The following is a 15,735-nucleotide window of genomic DNA, read 5'->3' as shown; positions in this document are numbered from 1 at the left end:
GAAGAAGAAAGTTGCCTTTTGTTCTCTCTATGCTTTTTACCTCCCACATGTTCTTTAAAGTTCCTTTTTTCCATTCTGGTCTTAGTGATAGCTTTCTAATTCCAGATGCCTTTTCCTTGGTCCATTTCTGGCTCAATTTGTCTCAAATTTGTCACTGTCGGAATTGGACGGGGCTCTTCTGTTTTTATATTACTTACAGATATTTTGGATTCCTTTTTTTTGCTAATTTATAAAAATTATAAAATATACACATAAAGGAGTGGAAATACAGTTTTACAGTTTAAAGACAAAGAATGAAATGGACATTTGTATATATCCACCATCTAGGTTGAAATAGAATATAACTAGTATCTTAGAAGCTCTCAGCCAAAAAAGATTTCCTCCATCCCATCCACCACCCAGGTAACTACTCATCCTAAAGCCTGTGTAGGAGCTTTAGGATTCTTTTACACACACAGAAACAGTATAGTAGGGGTGGAGGGCGCAGCTGAAGTGGTAGAGCTCATGCTTAGCATACCGAGGGTCCTGGATTCAATTCCCGTTACCTCCTCTAAGAAAATAAATAAACCTAATTACCTCCTCCCCCCAAAATAAGCAAAAAAAATAAAAAAATAAAAGCAATATAGTAATAACAAATAATCATAACAGAATTTTCAGAAGAAAATTAAGAAAATGTGGATGCATGTTTATTCCTTGCATTCTGTAAAAGAAAAATTAGTTTAGCATTGTAAGGAGGATTAACACTCTTGAAAGGGTTCAACTATTCATGCTGTCTTACTGAAATTAGACTTAGAAACATGAAAGGTTTAAACATACGTAATGAAATTATTCAGTGGACTGTTAGGCAACATACCCTTGTCTGATGCTATAAGGAAGAATTAGAAATTTCCTATCTTGATCTGTCATTTTGAGGGCACACAACTTCCCTTTATCTCATTGACTCCTGGTCCTTGAGGATATATATTAACAGCATTTCCATGTCTTACTGTTTGTTATGGATAGATAGCCCACTCGGAAATACACACACACACACGCATGCACGCACACACTGCTTTCATAAAGCTCTAGGGAGGTGTGTTACTGAGTCCAAACTCATACTGCTCACTGTACGACCAGTCAGTAAATCAGGAGACAAGGTACTGGGGCGAGGAATAATGACTTTATTTGGAAAGCCGGCCGACTGAGAAGATGGCAGACTAATGTCCTGGAGAACCAACTTATCCAAGTCAGAATTCAGGCTCCTTTTATACTAAAAAGGGAACGGAGTGTGGTTGGTTGTTACAGACTTCTTGGTGTCAGAATCCTTTGTTCTTGCAGCTGTCCATGTGGGTCAGGTCATGGTGTTCCTGCAGACCTCCAACAAGACAAATGTTATTTTTAATTCTGCAGCTTTTTATCTTTATATGAATGAGAAAGTGTTAATACCCTTAAGGGTCAGAGTTTGAGAATAGGCTATCCTGTATATTTCAGGCTGTGGGCAACACTGTTTTACAAGGTGCAGAACCAGCCTGACTGAGCACAGGAAACAGAGCAGAGAGTTAGAGCCAAAGGAACAGATCTAGTATGGAGTCAGAATTGTTCTCCCCATTCCAGGTGTTGAAATAGTAAAGAGGACTACTTCTAGAGTAATCTTACCATCACCTCTGGTCTCATCTTCATTCTTCTTTCAGCCATAAATCCCCACTCTTCATGGGCTGACTGCCTGGGATTGGCTTTTGACTTCATGGATACTTACCTATAAAAGATAGAGATAGAAAGTAGTCTGCATCTCAGTTTTCTTGTTGTTTCTGCCATGGACTGTCTCTGGCCCCACCTGGCTTACTTGGGGGCTGAGCTCTGCTTGTTGGACCCTGGGTTCCTGTGGATTCCTCTGACTAAAGTGTGATGTGCGATCTTCTGAGCTTCCTGGCTTGTGGACTCATCAGCAGCAGAATTTTATAGAATGCGTCCTCTCTGTATGTGACAATACCAAGAGCTGTGGATACAACATGGTACCTGCCATGTCTGTGGGATGGTTGTTTGGAGAATCTCATTTGCTTATCTGTTTTTCACATTCTGGTGTGATCTCTAGACTCTATATGCATTTCAGCTCCTGAATATTCTCTTGGCCCACCCAGAGTTTTAACTCTACCAGACTATTAGCTTCTAAATTTTCCTCTGAATGTAGTTCACTCCATTTCTATCCGTCATGAATTATCAACCTTGGCATGGCTTTCTTGGATGTGAATCAGTTCACTTAGGATCTTTCTTCCTCCTCATCATCTCCAACCCTAAGTACTCATGATCCTGGAATTTACCATTGATACTTAGTGAATTTGCCACTATGGGTCACATAGTTAATTGTTAGAATTTCCACCAGGGTTCTAAAAATGTCTGGTTTAGGATTAAACTAAAAATAGTTTCTCTGAAAGGACCTAAATAGAATAGTTTCTTCTTTCTTTCTGTGTCAGTCTCTCTGGGATTTGGCTGCTTCTAGAATCTTATAAAGCTTTTGCTTTTCCTTCAAACATTGAGAAGCACTTTAATTGTGAATGTGGGTAAGATTGTCTACTTGGACTTAAATTTTTAAGACAATTTAATGAAAGTTGTCTGGCTTGAGGAGAAGCCGATTTTCAGAATCTGTCTTAAAACTCTGCTTTATAGATTCATTGTTCTGCTTTTTTCCCCTACCACCACTGATTTAATTTTATTACTGGCATATTATACATTATATTTCTTAAACTAGAAGGAAGGTGTTTGCCTATACATTACTTAAAATGAATTTTAAGACACATATTTAGAGAATCAAGTGCAAATAGTTAGTGATCTGAGTAGCTTTTAAAAGATAAAAAGTTCAGTTTTAGTATTATGCAGAATGGCCACACTGTATAATTAGACTGGGACAGATTATATTACTCAGCTGTAAAATCACTGTTTTATACATGCCTTTCAAAATGACATCAAGTGTCATCAGATTTGCTCATCAGCTACTTAAGCAGGGTAAATTCTTATTTTTCCCAGTTATCTTTGGTTTTCAATATCTTTCTGATAGTTGACTTTTAAGTTTTTGAGTTATTTTTAGTTATAATCAAGTAATGGCTTTGTAATTGTGTTGTCAAGTTTTCAAACACCACTTAAATAGGTTGGTGTTAACATAGCTTTATCAGATCTTGCTCATTGGCTCTCAGCTTAATTTCTATGTAAAAGTTTTTGTTCATTATTAATCTAATCTGTAGAAAGAGTTTATCACTTTACTTCTTAGAAATTGAGGTGTTCTTTTTTGGTTGCAGTCCACAGAAATATGTAGAATTAGGAAAAAATTATAAAGCAGATCTTTACATTCATGTTTGTGGAATATGAACAGAGCCATTCCTTTAGCAGCATTCTGGAAAAGTCAGCCTGAAGTCATCCCAGCATACCGACAGTTGATTATTTGACAAAGCAGATACCTTACAGGTGAGATGTGTGCACCAGCAATTCCAAGTTCCAGCTTGGCACAGCTACGCTTTTAGGGCAGGAGATGGTGGCAATCAGGCATTCACCATTTTAGACTTGCAAGTTTTCTTAGAGATCATATAATCCAACTTCTCCAGTTGTCTTCTCAGAGACAATAAGAGGTTGGATCTCCTGATTCCTGTTCACCTATTCATTCGTTCATTCAACCAACAAAAAACTCCTGGGTCCTGTGTAGTTTAGGCATTCTTCCTTGACTGAGGATATAACTGAGCAAAATGAGAAAGGCCCAGTGAACACTCGAATGAACTGCACTGAATCGGAAAGTCCACACTGGTTGGAAGAAATCGCCAAAGAAGCTACAAATGAATGGTAGTTTTTTCCAATAAATTCTATAAATTTCAGAGGTCTGTTATCTTGTAATTAAAAAAAAATGGTACCTAATTTAGAAGAATGAAAAAAATCTCTTTGGTTAGAGAAATTAGGAGACTTTTTTAACAACCAAATGTCCAGTGAACAATTTCTTGATGCCATAAAATGTGCTCAAAAAGTAGTATGTTAAATTTGAATATCATTTTTCTAAGTGGTAATTTAAAGCATAGGTACCACTTTGTAGTTTTTTGGAGAAACCATGCAAAGTTGTCCTTTTCCTTCCTCCTCTTCCTCTTCTTGCTATGTTGTGTTCTTATCTGCTGTATTGGTTTGATAATACTGCAGAAGTATGTTTCTAATTGCTACATTGTGATAATTTCATAAACTTATCTGATGTGTAGGAAGGACCGTGGTTATCATCTCTAAAGGCCCCTGTGTTCTGTGTGAAGGATCCCAAAATTGCACAGAATGTTGTTTTCTGATTAGTACAGAGATATCTAGGGTGACAGCGTCAAATGCCTTGTCCTGTCTAGGGCCGGGCAGGCTCTGCAGAGGCCGTGGGTCACGGTTCATCCTGCAAATACCATGCATGCTCAGGTTGTGGCAGCACAAGAGAAACAATCTACAAAAATCTTACTCTTTATTAAAACAGCATGAAATTGCAAAGTTCATACTAGCATTTGCATAGCCAATTTTAGGACAGATATCTATCATTTACAGTAAAAACATTTAAATAAATGGAACATTTAAGTAAAAATGAAATAATCTTTACTTTTTGTTAATCATTTCTTTACCTAATCTCATCTGCCTTTTTTTTTTTTTTTTTTTTTTTTTTTGCTTCTCATCCAGTCTTCAGCCATTAATGGAATGAGTGAAGGAAAATTAAAGCTACAGGTTTTCATATGTGCAAAGGCGTTTTCTTACTGTCTTTGCTGATCTCATGCCATTCTCTCCTGCTGCTCACATTAATTACTTTGCAGATGGTTCTGATTGACCCAGTAAAAGAACTTTATCTGTGTTCAGCCCTCCCTAGGCCCTAAAGACTGCAGCTTCTGAAGACACAGAATGCAGTGCTTACTCTCAGCTCCTCCAAGTCTGAGTTCCCGGTCCTAGAGTGCCCTTTCCTTTGGAAGTTCCAGCTCCTCTGCTTAAACACGTGTACTTTCTGATCCCAATCCTGCCTTTAAACACCATCCCCCCTTTGACTGATGCCCTGGCCACTGACTTCTAGCCACTCCCTGAATATCCTTCCTGCCGGCACACCCTGGTCCCGGTCTATGTGACCTGCTCTTTCCTGCCTGTATTTCCCTGTGTAGATTCATCATGAACCTGCCCTGGCCCTGCTTTCTTACTGTAAAGTTCTATCTTAGTCGAAATTAATTTTCCCTTTGGGGCAGCATGATGGTTTACTATTTATGAAATTAAGGTAAATGCTGTCCTGTCTTATTTTAGCTATGAGATTACAATCACCTTGAGGTTTGGGACCGTGTTCTGTTGCTCTTTCTGTCCTCACCCCAGCATCCAGGTGTTCAGGGATGATCGGTCTGGCCTCTGCACGCAGCATGGTTGGTGGCAGTAGTCAGTGCCTGTGACTCCTTTCTTTTCCTGGGCTTGAAATTGGCCATTAATTCATTAATTAATTCCCTTCCCAAAGGAGCTATTTTCTCTTCCTTTAAAAATATGGCTTGTATTGTGATTTCTTATTTTATTTTTCAGCTTTTCTTTCTTTTTTTTTTAATTGAAGTATAGTCAGTTTACACTGTTGTGTTAATTTCTGGTGCACAGCATAGTGATTCAGTTATACATGTATATATATTCCTTTTCATATTCTTTTTCAGTATAAGCTGTTACAAGGTATCAAATATAATTCCCCGTGCTATATGGTAGGACCTTGCTGTTTGCCTATTTTACATATAATAGTTTCTTATTTTAAAAGATAATATATATTCATTGTAAAAACTTCAGGAATTACGGGTAACCAAAGAAAATAAAAGCCTTTGAAAGTTCTACAGGAAGCAGTAGCCTACTATAATATTTGTGTGTATATCTTTGCAGATTTTTGTCTATATGTGAATATATGCATATAAACATACTTCTAAAAAGTTATCAAACATCATAATATTTTCTCATTAGCTTTTTTCAGTGAACGGTGTTGTGAATGTTTCCCCATCTTTCCAAGCATCTGTAAAAGCACATATAAACCTGCTCGCATCCACATCACCTGCAGAGAATAACTGTGTTTGTATGTGTGTGTGTGTGTGCTTGTCTAGTTATTTCCTTGGGAATCTTGTATAAGTAGCACTTATAAAATTACAAAAACTTACAGATTTAAGGTGAACATGCTCTCACGGCTTTTGATGGCTGTTGTTAAATTGCTGCCAGAAAGGCGTTTTAATTCGTGTTCCCAGCAGCAGTAGGTAAAGTGCCGATTCTTCTACACTCTTGCCAGGTCTGGCTTCTATTACTCATTTTTATTTTCTAAACTGATGAGGAACAATGTTCTCTTATGGCTATTTTAATTTTAGGCGTTTTATTACTAACACAGTTGTGGATTTTTATGTGATTGATCACCACTGGTATTTCTGTTTTCTTTTTTCTGTGAATTGCATTTTGTGCATAACATTTTGTGAATTGCCTGCCCATGTCCTTTGCCCACTTTCTGTGGGTTTTTTGTTTTTATTTGTTTTGGGGTCCTTATGTCAAAAAATACCAACTCTTTGTTTTTCATATACTTGTTTTTTTTCTCAGTTTGCCTTGAAATTCTGTTTTATGGTATATTTTATTTAACTCATGGAAATTTAGAAAAGTTATACAGCCTTATCTTTTATTAAAAATTATTTCTGGGTTTAAGCTTATGCATAAAATGATCTCTCCATCCTAACATTCAGCTATATTTTTATAGGAAATTTATGGTTTTATTTTGAGACATGCATACCTTTACTGCATATATTATTATTTGATATAAAATCTGATGAAGGGATCTAACTTTCCCAAAATGTTTAGTCACTTGTCCCAAACCTATTTATTTTTATTTATTCTCTTCTTTACCAATTTAAAATGCCATTATTTTCATATATTACAGTTTTTATATGAACTTGAATCTCTGGACTTTGTGGTCTGCCCTTTGGGTTGTCCTCCTAATCAGGCCAGTGCTCTGTGTTTCATTTACTGCAGTAGTAATATAAGGTCCTATTGTTTTTGCGGGGGGAGAGGGAGGTAATTAGGTTTGTTTGTTTGTTTATTTTTAATGAAGGTACTGGGGATTGAATCTGGGACCTCTTGCATGCTAAGCATGCACTCTACCACTGAGCTGTACCCTCCCCCCCTAAAGTCGTATTGTTACTTCTCTTTTGAAAAAAAAATGTGTGGGTTGTCATAAACATTTATTCTTTAAGAAGAACTTTAGAATAATTTTGTTAAGTTAAACAAGCTTTCTGAGATTTTGTTTGGAACGACATTAAAGTTACAGAGTACACGTACATCTATACATATATCTGTATATATACATATACATAATACATATATAAAATTTGTTGCCATTCTTGTCATTGTTAGTAGAAACTTTTCCTCTAGATCATTTCTAGGTTATTTTTGCTGATGCACATAGAAATGTATTTTATTTTTGTATACATACCTTATAACTTTCTATCCTACTTAACTCTTACTATTTCTAGTAGTTTTTCCATTCATTTCCTGTTTATCCTTTTGACTATTTCATGCCTACCTGGGGAGAATGGACACTATATTAACAAATGTCCAGTTTTTCTTTATGGACTGAAAAATGAGAGGAGTAGCAAAAACTTCACTTGGAGGAGAGGTTTTTTCTTCCAAACAAGGTCACCAGAAGGCAAGGCTGATAATAAGATCTATATCTATTTCTCTACAACTTCACTATGTGTGATGCCTGGTTTGATAATTGTATAAACAAATATTGGGCAGAGGCAGAAAAGAACCTGGATTAGCAATATTCAACAGATTATAATATTCATTATTAGCTTTGAAAATTGTGCACCAAAGCATTTTGATTATGTACAACTGTGTTCAAAAGGTATGCTATCTTTATTTGGATTCCTTTTCCCCTGTGTTTAAAATTGTTTTAATTTCATGACACGTGGAGGTAAAACCACTTATGTGAGAGTAACTACAAGTCTGTTATAGAGGAATCTCAAAATTACTGATATACTTGTAGAGAGTCTGGCAGCCCCCCTATGAATGTGTTAGCCACCTCAAATGGTATGACTTAAAGGTGTGGGGAGGAGAAATTAAACATCCTTCATTTTTATTTAATTAAAAATGTCTCTATTGATGCCTCCTCTCAGAGGAAACTTTCAGTTGGCTACTCTTTTGGCTGATCAGCTCAGCTTGGGTGGGGGTCCTCAGCTTTTCATCACCTCAAGTTCATCCCTTATTTCTCTCCTAACTCCTCTCTACCTCCCTCTCCGTTAACTTGCAGCCTTGCCTCTGTTTCCTATTCTGATTGTATTAGAGTGTTTTTAACTGTATTATGGTCCATGGGCTATCACTCAGGAGATGCAGGAGTGCCTACACGTTAACATTTCTTCTGCAACCTTTTGTGTGGTTTAGGCACTCATTAAATTCCTGTTGTGACCCTCAAAGAAGCTTATACCCCTACATCCTGCTTGTGCTAGGAGTACTCTCCACCTGCTGCTCTGTTCCGGTGAAGTATGCCCACATTCCCAGCCCTTGCCTAGCATGCCATCTTTGTTTGACTTAACACAAAACCTCATTTCAACCTATAATTGCTTTCACCCACTTAACATATCATTTCTATACTCTTACATCTCAGCCTCTCCACATCTACAATCTTTTAACACAGCTTAAAACTCTTATTGTATTATTTACACCCAAAGGAGTATATATTTTCTAGCTGAAATAATTTTTGGTATACAAATTACCTTAGGTGGGATGAGTAACTTTTTCATAAAACTTGTGAAAAGTGATGATTGAAACATCATCTTACTTTTTAAGTCTATTGTTTTCAACAGGAAAGCGATGTGGAGACAGAAGGAAAATCGTAAAGTTACAAGCTGATGCTTGTATGAATGTACTAAGCTTTAATTCTGTGTCTCTCCTCATTACAACTTAGAGTAATTATTTAACAAATTAAAATATTTATGTGACTAAAAGGGAAAAGCGAAACTTCTAGTGTAAAGAGGGAGCAGGCATGGTGCTTTCTGGTCCAACGCTGTTATCCTTGATGTCCCACGAAGTTGACACTGCCCACAGTGATCAGCGTTTGTTGTCATTAAATGAATGACTGTGAGCCTTGAGGGGAAGCAGGGGCAGGAGACTTTGTGGGTGAATCTGCCAGGGCCATTTAGGATGATCAGAGTTCCCAATCCTGAGAAGGTGAGCGCTGGTCAAGCAGAAGATCATCAGATGGGCGAACTTACATTATGACATTATGAAAGTGGACATCAGCGGCACTCCTTTCTTTCCTAGACATAATTAATCCTTCACTGTTTGTTCACGTAGATGTCGACTTCTGTTCTAGTCCCAGTTTGAACACGTATGGAAGTAACTTACATATTTACTGAGAATGGAATTTAGGATATTTGTGCTACTGTTTCCTTAAGAACAAAGACATCATGTGGCAAGGAGCAGGGCTGGCCATGACCTGACAAGTCCAGTGTGTTACAGTGAAAATTTTTAAAATTTTTAATGAAAAATTTAAAGGTTACTTTCCATTTACTGTTATTATGAAATATTGGATATATTCCTCGTGTTTTACAGTACATCCTTGAGCCTGTCTTATCCTCCAGTAGTTTGTACCTCCCACTCACCACCCTTATATTGCCTCTCTCTTCTCCCCACTGGCAATCACTAGTTTGTTCTGTGTATCTGTAAGTCTGCTTCTTTCTTGTTGTATTCACTAGTTTGTTGTATTTTTTAGATTCCACATGTAAGTGATAACATTTTCTGTCTGCTTTATTTCACTTAGCATAATGCTCTCCAAGTGCATCCATGTTGCTGCAAATGGCAACATTTCTTTCTTGTTTATGGCTGAGTAGCATTCCATTGCATATATATACTGCATCTTCTTTACCCATTCATCTGTTGCTGGGCACTTAGGTTGTTTCCATATCTTGGGAGTTGTAAATATTGTTGCTATGAACTTTGGGGTGCATGTATCTTTTCAAATTACTATTTTTGTTTTTTTAATATATATACCCAGAATAAAAAAGAAAATTACAGGCCAATATCTCTGATGAACATGTATGAAAAATCCTCAATAAAATACTAGCAAACTGAATCCCACAATCCATTAAAAGGATCATACACCATGATCAAGTGGGATTTATCCTAGGGATGGCAGGATATTTCAGTATCCAAAAATCAATTAGTGTGATACACCATTTAACAAGTTGAAAAATAAAACCCATATGATTATCTCAATAGATGCAGAAAAAACTTTTGATAAAATTCAACATCCATTTATAATGAAAACTCTCCAGAAAGTGGCATAGAAGGAACATACCTCAACATAATAAAGGCCACGTGCGACAAACCCACAACTAACATCATACTCAGCAGTGAAAAGCTGAAACCATTTCCTCTAAGATCAGAAACAAGACAAGGGTGCCCTCTCTTGCCACTTTTATTCAACATAGTTTTGAAAGTCCTAGCCACAGCAATTAGAAAAGAAAAAAATAAAAGGAATCCAAATTGGAAAGGAAGAAGTAAAACTGTCACTGTTTGCAGATGACATGATACTATACATAGAAAATCCTAAAGATGCTAGTGGAGAACTACTAGAGCTCATCAGTGAATGCGAAATGTAGTCTTACTGTGCCAGGAAGGGGAACATGAAACGGAATTTGGTGGAGACTCAGCATTGTGTCTGCCACAGTCCCCGTCATTGATCTGATTCTTTGCTCATTTGCCATGTTTTAGTAGTCTTGCCATTCTCCTGCTCTTAGAGTTCAGCATCTTTGGGTGCTTACATTCGTTCGTCATACTTTGAGTAAAATCATATTGTCTGACTTTAGAGCTCAAGTTCTTTTTACTACCTTTGTGGTGCAGATTCACCACGAAGGAGCTGAGTGAGTGAGTTTCATAACAATAATCAAAAGAGAATTTCCTTATTCCAGTTTTTCCACTCTCTTCCACTTTGCTTTGACTTCCATCATACAATTATCTCTCCTTATGCCAAAGGTCAGCCCTCTTTTCACCAGCATGTAAAGTGCTGTAGTAGCTGGGGTGTATAGCTTTTCTGTAACTTAAATGACTAAAAAATGATATATATTTCAGAATGCTTAGAAATTTCTTTCCTTTGGTTCCCCCAAAACACCCAGTTGGTTGCTCAACAAAGTAAAATGACAATATGCTTGGGACCATAATTGCTAAATAGATTAATATTGGCATGTTAGAACATTCTGTTTCCAACAGGAAATTCTGCTAGAGAAACTACAGAGAGCAGAGGTGGAGAAAAGGCCTTGGAGAGCATATGCAGGCAGAGATTGACAGACAATGAGTCTTCAGGCATCCAGAGATACCGATTACCTGTTCCTTCTCTGCTGGGTGGGGCTGGAGACAGACCACCGCAAATTAACGATTCAGTTCTTCCTTTTCAGTGTTACCTGCCCATCAGTGAAAGGTCTCTTATTTCAAAATTACTTTAAGACTTTTATAATTAGATTACACTTCAGTTGATATTAATTCACTTTCGGGAAGATTACAAGTAATATTTTCGGGTGAGATGACTAATCTCAGACGTTTATGCCGATTTGCTTGGTCTCAGTGTCAGAGTTGCATTCTTCTTCCCAACTTCCCAGTACTTGGTACCAGCCTGGCATAGAGCGGATGTTGGTAGATGTTTGCTCACTTAGCAAATGTTGATTAAGCGAATGTTAATCAGCTACACTAGGCTTTTTGCCAGGTGCTGGAGACACTGTGATAGGTGAGAGAAACTGTTTTAAGGGAGGGATTGCTATGGTCCGAAAAGAGGAAAGGATGGAGCAGATGGGGACGTGGTGCTGTTTATAGGAGGAGGGAGAGTGGAGTGTAGTGATGGGGTACATTCTGTGTTGTGTTCATCTCAGGGTCTGTCATAGGCTCACAGAAGAGTAGCTAGTTGTCTTCTTAAAGATTCTCAAATGTGGGAGATACTAGAAATAGGTATGCCCATGGTGGGGGAAAGGCCCCTGAAAAGCGAAGAATGCAATAATTAAAGTGATCTTTATCAGGTTTGGTTCTTACCTGCCCTTGTAATTACAAACAAAACTAGGGACCTAAAATAACTTTGTTTTCAACTGTTAGACATGCTCCGGGGATCGTGTGGTGGAGAATTTTGAAAATAACGAATTACCTTTAGAGAGAGGTAATTAAAATGCAGTTAGTGCAACCTCCTGGCCTCTTGATGCTGCGGAAACATTCCTCAGAGAGACGTTACCATCAACAACGCTGTTTATGTACACTCACAGTGCTGGGTGGCTGACTTCATTAACTGGAAGTTTCTGCACCCTCTCAGCTATTATTCCCAAGTATATAAAGCTAAGAATTGTCATTACCTTTATGATTACTGAGATTTTTAAAAGGGAATGAGTGGACGTACTATAAGTTAGTTTCAAATGTAGAATCATTCGTAGACACCCATTTGATTAGTAATTTCAGTGGAGAAACCTGTTCACGGTCCAAGCATCTGCTTTATTTCCGTGTTGTAAAGGTTATCGTTCAGCTTCTGCGGGAACCAGGCTGGACCAGGCACAAATGTGGCTCCCAGCTCTTCTGTTGACTGGCTCCGAGCCTCCTCCTCAGCCCTCCTCCCTGGGTCGTTTTAGAACCTCATCAGGTGTAACTCTCAAAATGATGCAAAATCATTGGGTCCTTCCTCTCACACTTCTGTTAAAGAAGTCGTGTCAGGGTTTCCTAACAGTAAACCTCCTGGTAGGCAGAATTACAGAAATTGAATGTCAGAGCAGGAAGGGGCCTGAGGCATTGCCTGCTGCAACCCTGCCTTTTGCAGAAGAGGAAACGGAGGCCTAAATGTAGGGCACACATCTGGCTCATCGTGGAGCTTACTGTCGTCCTTCAGTTACTGTTGGGATTGAATGAGTCATACCGTTATAGTCCTTAGAACAGTGGCTGGGACGCAGCAAGTGTTCGGTCGATGTGAGTTTTCTCTTGTTAGCAGTGTTTCTAGTGGCAGAGCCCAAACAGGAACCCAGATGCCGTCAGAGTCCAGCGCCCCTTTGGAGGCACGTGCTGTGTATTTCCCACGTTGTACAGGGAGAGGTGTGTTTGAAGGAGTTGAGTTAAGAATGGTGACAGCCTCAGCCCGTTACTGGGCACATACTCAGCGCTGAGCACTGCGCATGCTTTCATCAAATCCTCCTGGTGTCTGTGAGAGTCACACTCTTTGTTGTCTCCATTTGACTCTTGTAAAGGCTGAGTTGGGTAACTTACTTGTGGTCACACTGCTAATGAGGAGCTGGATGAGGTTTTAAACCCCACTCTGACTTCAAAATCCATATTTGTAACCGTTATTTTGTTCCAGGAGTTGGCAAACTACGGTCCGCAGGCCAAATCCAGCCTTTCTGTTTTTATACAGTCCTCAAGCTAAATATGTTTTGTTTTGTTTTTTAATTTCCAAATGGTTGAAAAAAATTAAAGAAGAAAATTCTTTTCTGACATGGAAGATTATGTGAAATTCAGATTTCAGTGCCCATAAATGAGGAGTTATTGGAGCACAGACATGTTGCCCGTGGCTACTTAATGTGACACAACAGTAGAGTTGAGTGGCTGCTCCAGAGACCGTGTGGCCTGAAAAGCCTCAGATATTTTCTGTCTGGCCTTTACTCTATACTCTTCCTCAGTGATTGTTTTGAGATTCCAGTTATTTAGAGCATTAATTGTGGTATTTTTATAGGACCTGTCTTCTCCCGTTACCCGCCTTTTTGTTTGTTCCATATTAACGTATCAATCAAACGATGAATGTGTGTATAAAAGGAGTTCATCTTTAAATGATCTGTATTTTGTCTTTTTTAAAAACAGACTGAGGAGTGATTTGTTGCTGCATGACGTTTGAGATGCTTGATGATCACTTGCTTTGTCCCTGTTTTGGACTGGAACCATTTGTGGTTAACACATGGCCCTCACATTCATTTATTGAGCTGGTTATTTTTAAACCTCCGAGTGCCTTAGATGTGGAAATCACTCTATTCTCTTTCCTTTGTAGTGGTTTGCTGTCTTCTGATTATGTGGAGATTCACTACGAAAATGGGAAACCGCAGTACTCTAAGGTATGGTCAATAGCATATGGACATCCTGTCATATAAATACACTTAATCACAGAACTGTTCACCGCACCCTGCATTGTTTGGTTGTCTGTATCACTAAAATAATCTGGCCTCTTATACAAGGCTACGATTTTTAAATTTAAAATAAATGTAGGAGAAATTGATTAAAACTTACAAATGTTTGAGATAACATTAGAGACTCAGGCCAATAAAGAAATGTTTATTGTTTTGGGTGTACATACAGCATCTTACATAGGTGAGTGTATTAGGAGCTCTGTATTTCCATAGCAGCACCTTAAAGCACTGGGCAGCCAGGCACATGGTCAGAGAAATTGAACGATCAGACTGGATGGGCTGTTAGAGTGACCAGTCCAAGTGACTTGTGCCCAAGAAGGACAGAGAGCAGATGGGGAAATGAAGATTTAGGGAACATTCTCCATCTTAATCGTCACAATTCTAGGAAGTAGGTATTACTGTTTCTGTTGCGTAAAGGAAGAAACTGAGGTGCGAAGAGGACAAATAAATCTTCTCAAGGCCACCAAGCATTGTAATAGAAAGGTAGCTGGGTGCTTGACTTCCTTCATTTGGAGATTCACTGTTCTCTTCACGGAGAATCAGTCAGGAGAAGTGGGTTTAGATTAAAACGAGAGAGAGATTACTTGTACCTAAGGAGCACCGTGATCTCCACCAGTCAGGGTGAAGATCCCTGGGCGGCTACATGCAGAGACTCTGATCTCTAGGAAGTCCACAGAGTGCCACTGAGCCTGAGCAGCGTCCACGGATGCCACGGGCATGGGAGCAAGCAGGGACACAAAACAAAGTGGGGAAACGTGACTGGATTTGTTTTTTCTGTCGCTAACGAACACTGGCACACAAGTGGGCCTTTCAGATGTGGGCTTGCTGGGCCGGACAGCATAGAGAACTGGGCTTGTCAGTCTGAGAGCCTCTCAGTGAATGTTTATAGGCATCCTGAACTGTGATTGCTGCCCAGGAGTGATGGCATTTCTCAGGATTTATAGCTATCCGAATAACAGTGGGCACACTTGTAATTTGATGTGAGTTCCAAACCTTTGAATTTTATGCCCCAGATTAAGAAATTCCGTCCATTGGTCTTGCTAGTCTGTGAGTTCTTGCCTTAGGATGCATCTTGCGGGTTGTTGAATCTCCCTAAAAGTGAACGCTGTGGCAAGTGAGCAGGGATGCTAAACTGAGACGGGAATAGTGCTGCCTGGCACTGGTACAAACCAGAGCTCCTGTCTGCTGTGCCGGGGCCCTGAACACTGCGGGTGCTGAGTCGGGAGTCTGGAGAAGAGAGGACTGCATGACTTTATAGACTCAGCAAGTGAGACACCTTTGCAGGCCATGGTGACCTGATTCAAACTTCTCGCTAAGAAGGTCTCTCTTTTTTGTTTTGTTTTCTTTTTTAATAAATGGAGTAGCTGATTGGCCTCTAGAGGTCATTTGAGGTCCCAAGTGGAGGCCTTATCATTAGTAAGACATGACAAATCTCACATCAGTTGTAACTGAAATTTAAAACAGAGGGTATTTTAACTCTGGCAAAAGGAGGATTCATTGCAGTTTGTTTTTGTGTTCATCACTTTCCTTGTATTTATGACCCGTTTTCTCCAAACAATCCATCTACCCAAACTTAACTTGCTTTATAGGTAATGAA

At 38.8% G+C, this 15,735-nt stretch overlaps 1 protein-coding gene across 6 annotated transcripts in view; it reads left to right on the top strand.

Annotated features, from left to right (window-relative positions):
* The window catches only part of ADAM23 (ADAM metallopeptidase domain 23), a 157,094-nt gene that overhangs the window by 68,445 nt on the left and 72,914 nt on the right, over positions 1-15,735 (top strand). For all 6 annotated transcript variants that reach the window (XR_004136804.2, XM_031451929.2, XM_010985461.3 and 3 more), the window contains exon 4: positions 14,003-14,066. Coding sequence is in view for 5 of the 6 variants with exons in the window: in XM_031451929.2 (XP_031307789.2) it covers positions 14,003-14,066 (64 nt within the window). In the remaining variant the exon portion in view is untranslated. The remainder of the gene's footprint in view (positions 1-14,002; positions 14,067-15,735) is intronic.

This window comes from Camelus dromedarius, chromosome 4, assembly GCF_036321535.1.
Source record: "Camelus dromedarius isolate mCamDro1 chromosome 4, mCamDro1.pat, whole genome shotgun sequence".
In the NCBI taxonomy this organism is placed as follows: domain Eukaryota; kingdom Metazoa; phylum Chordata; class Mammalia; order Artiodactyla; family Camelidae; genus Camelus; species Camelus dromedarius.
This window is presented reverse-complemented; position numbering and strand designations above follow the sequence as displayed.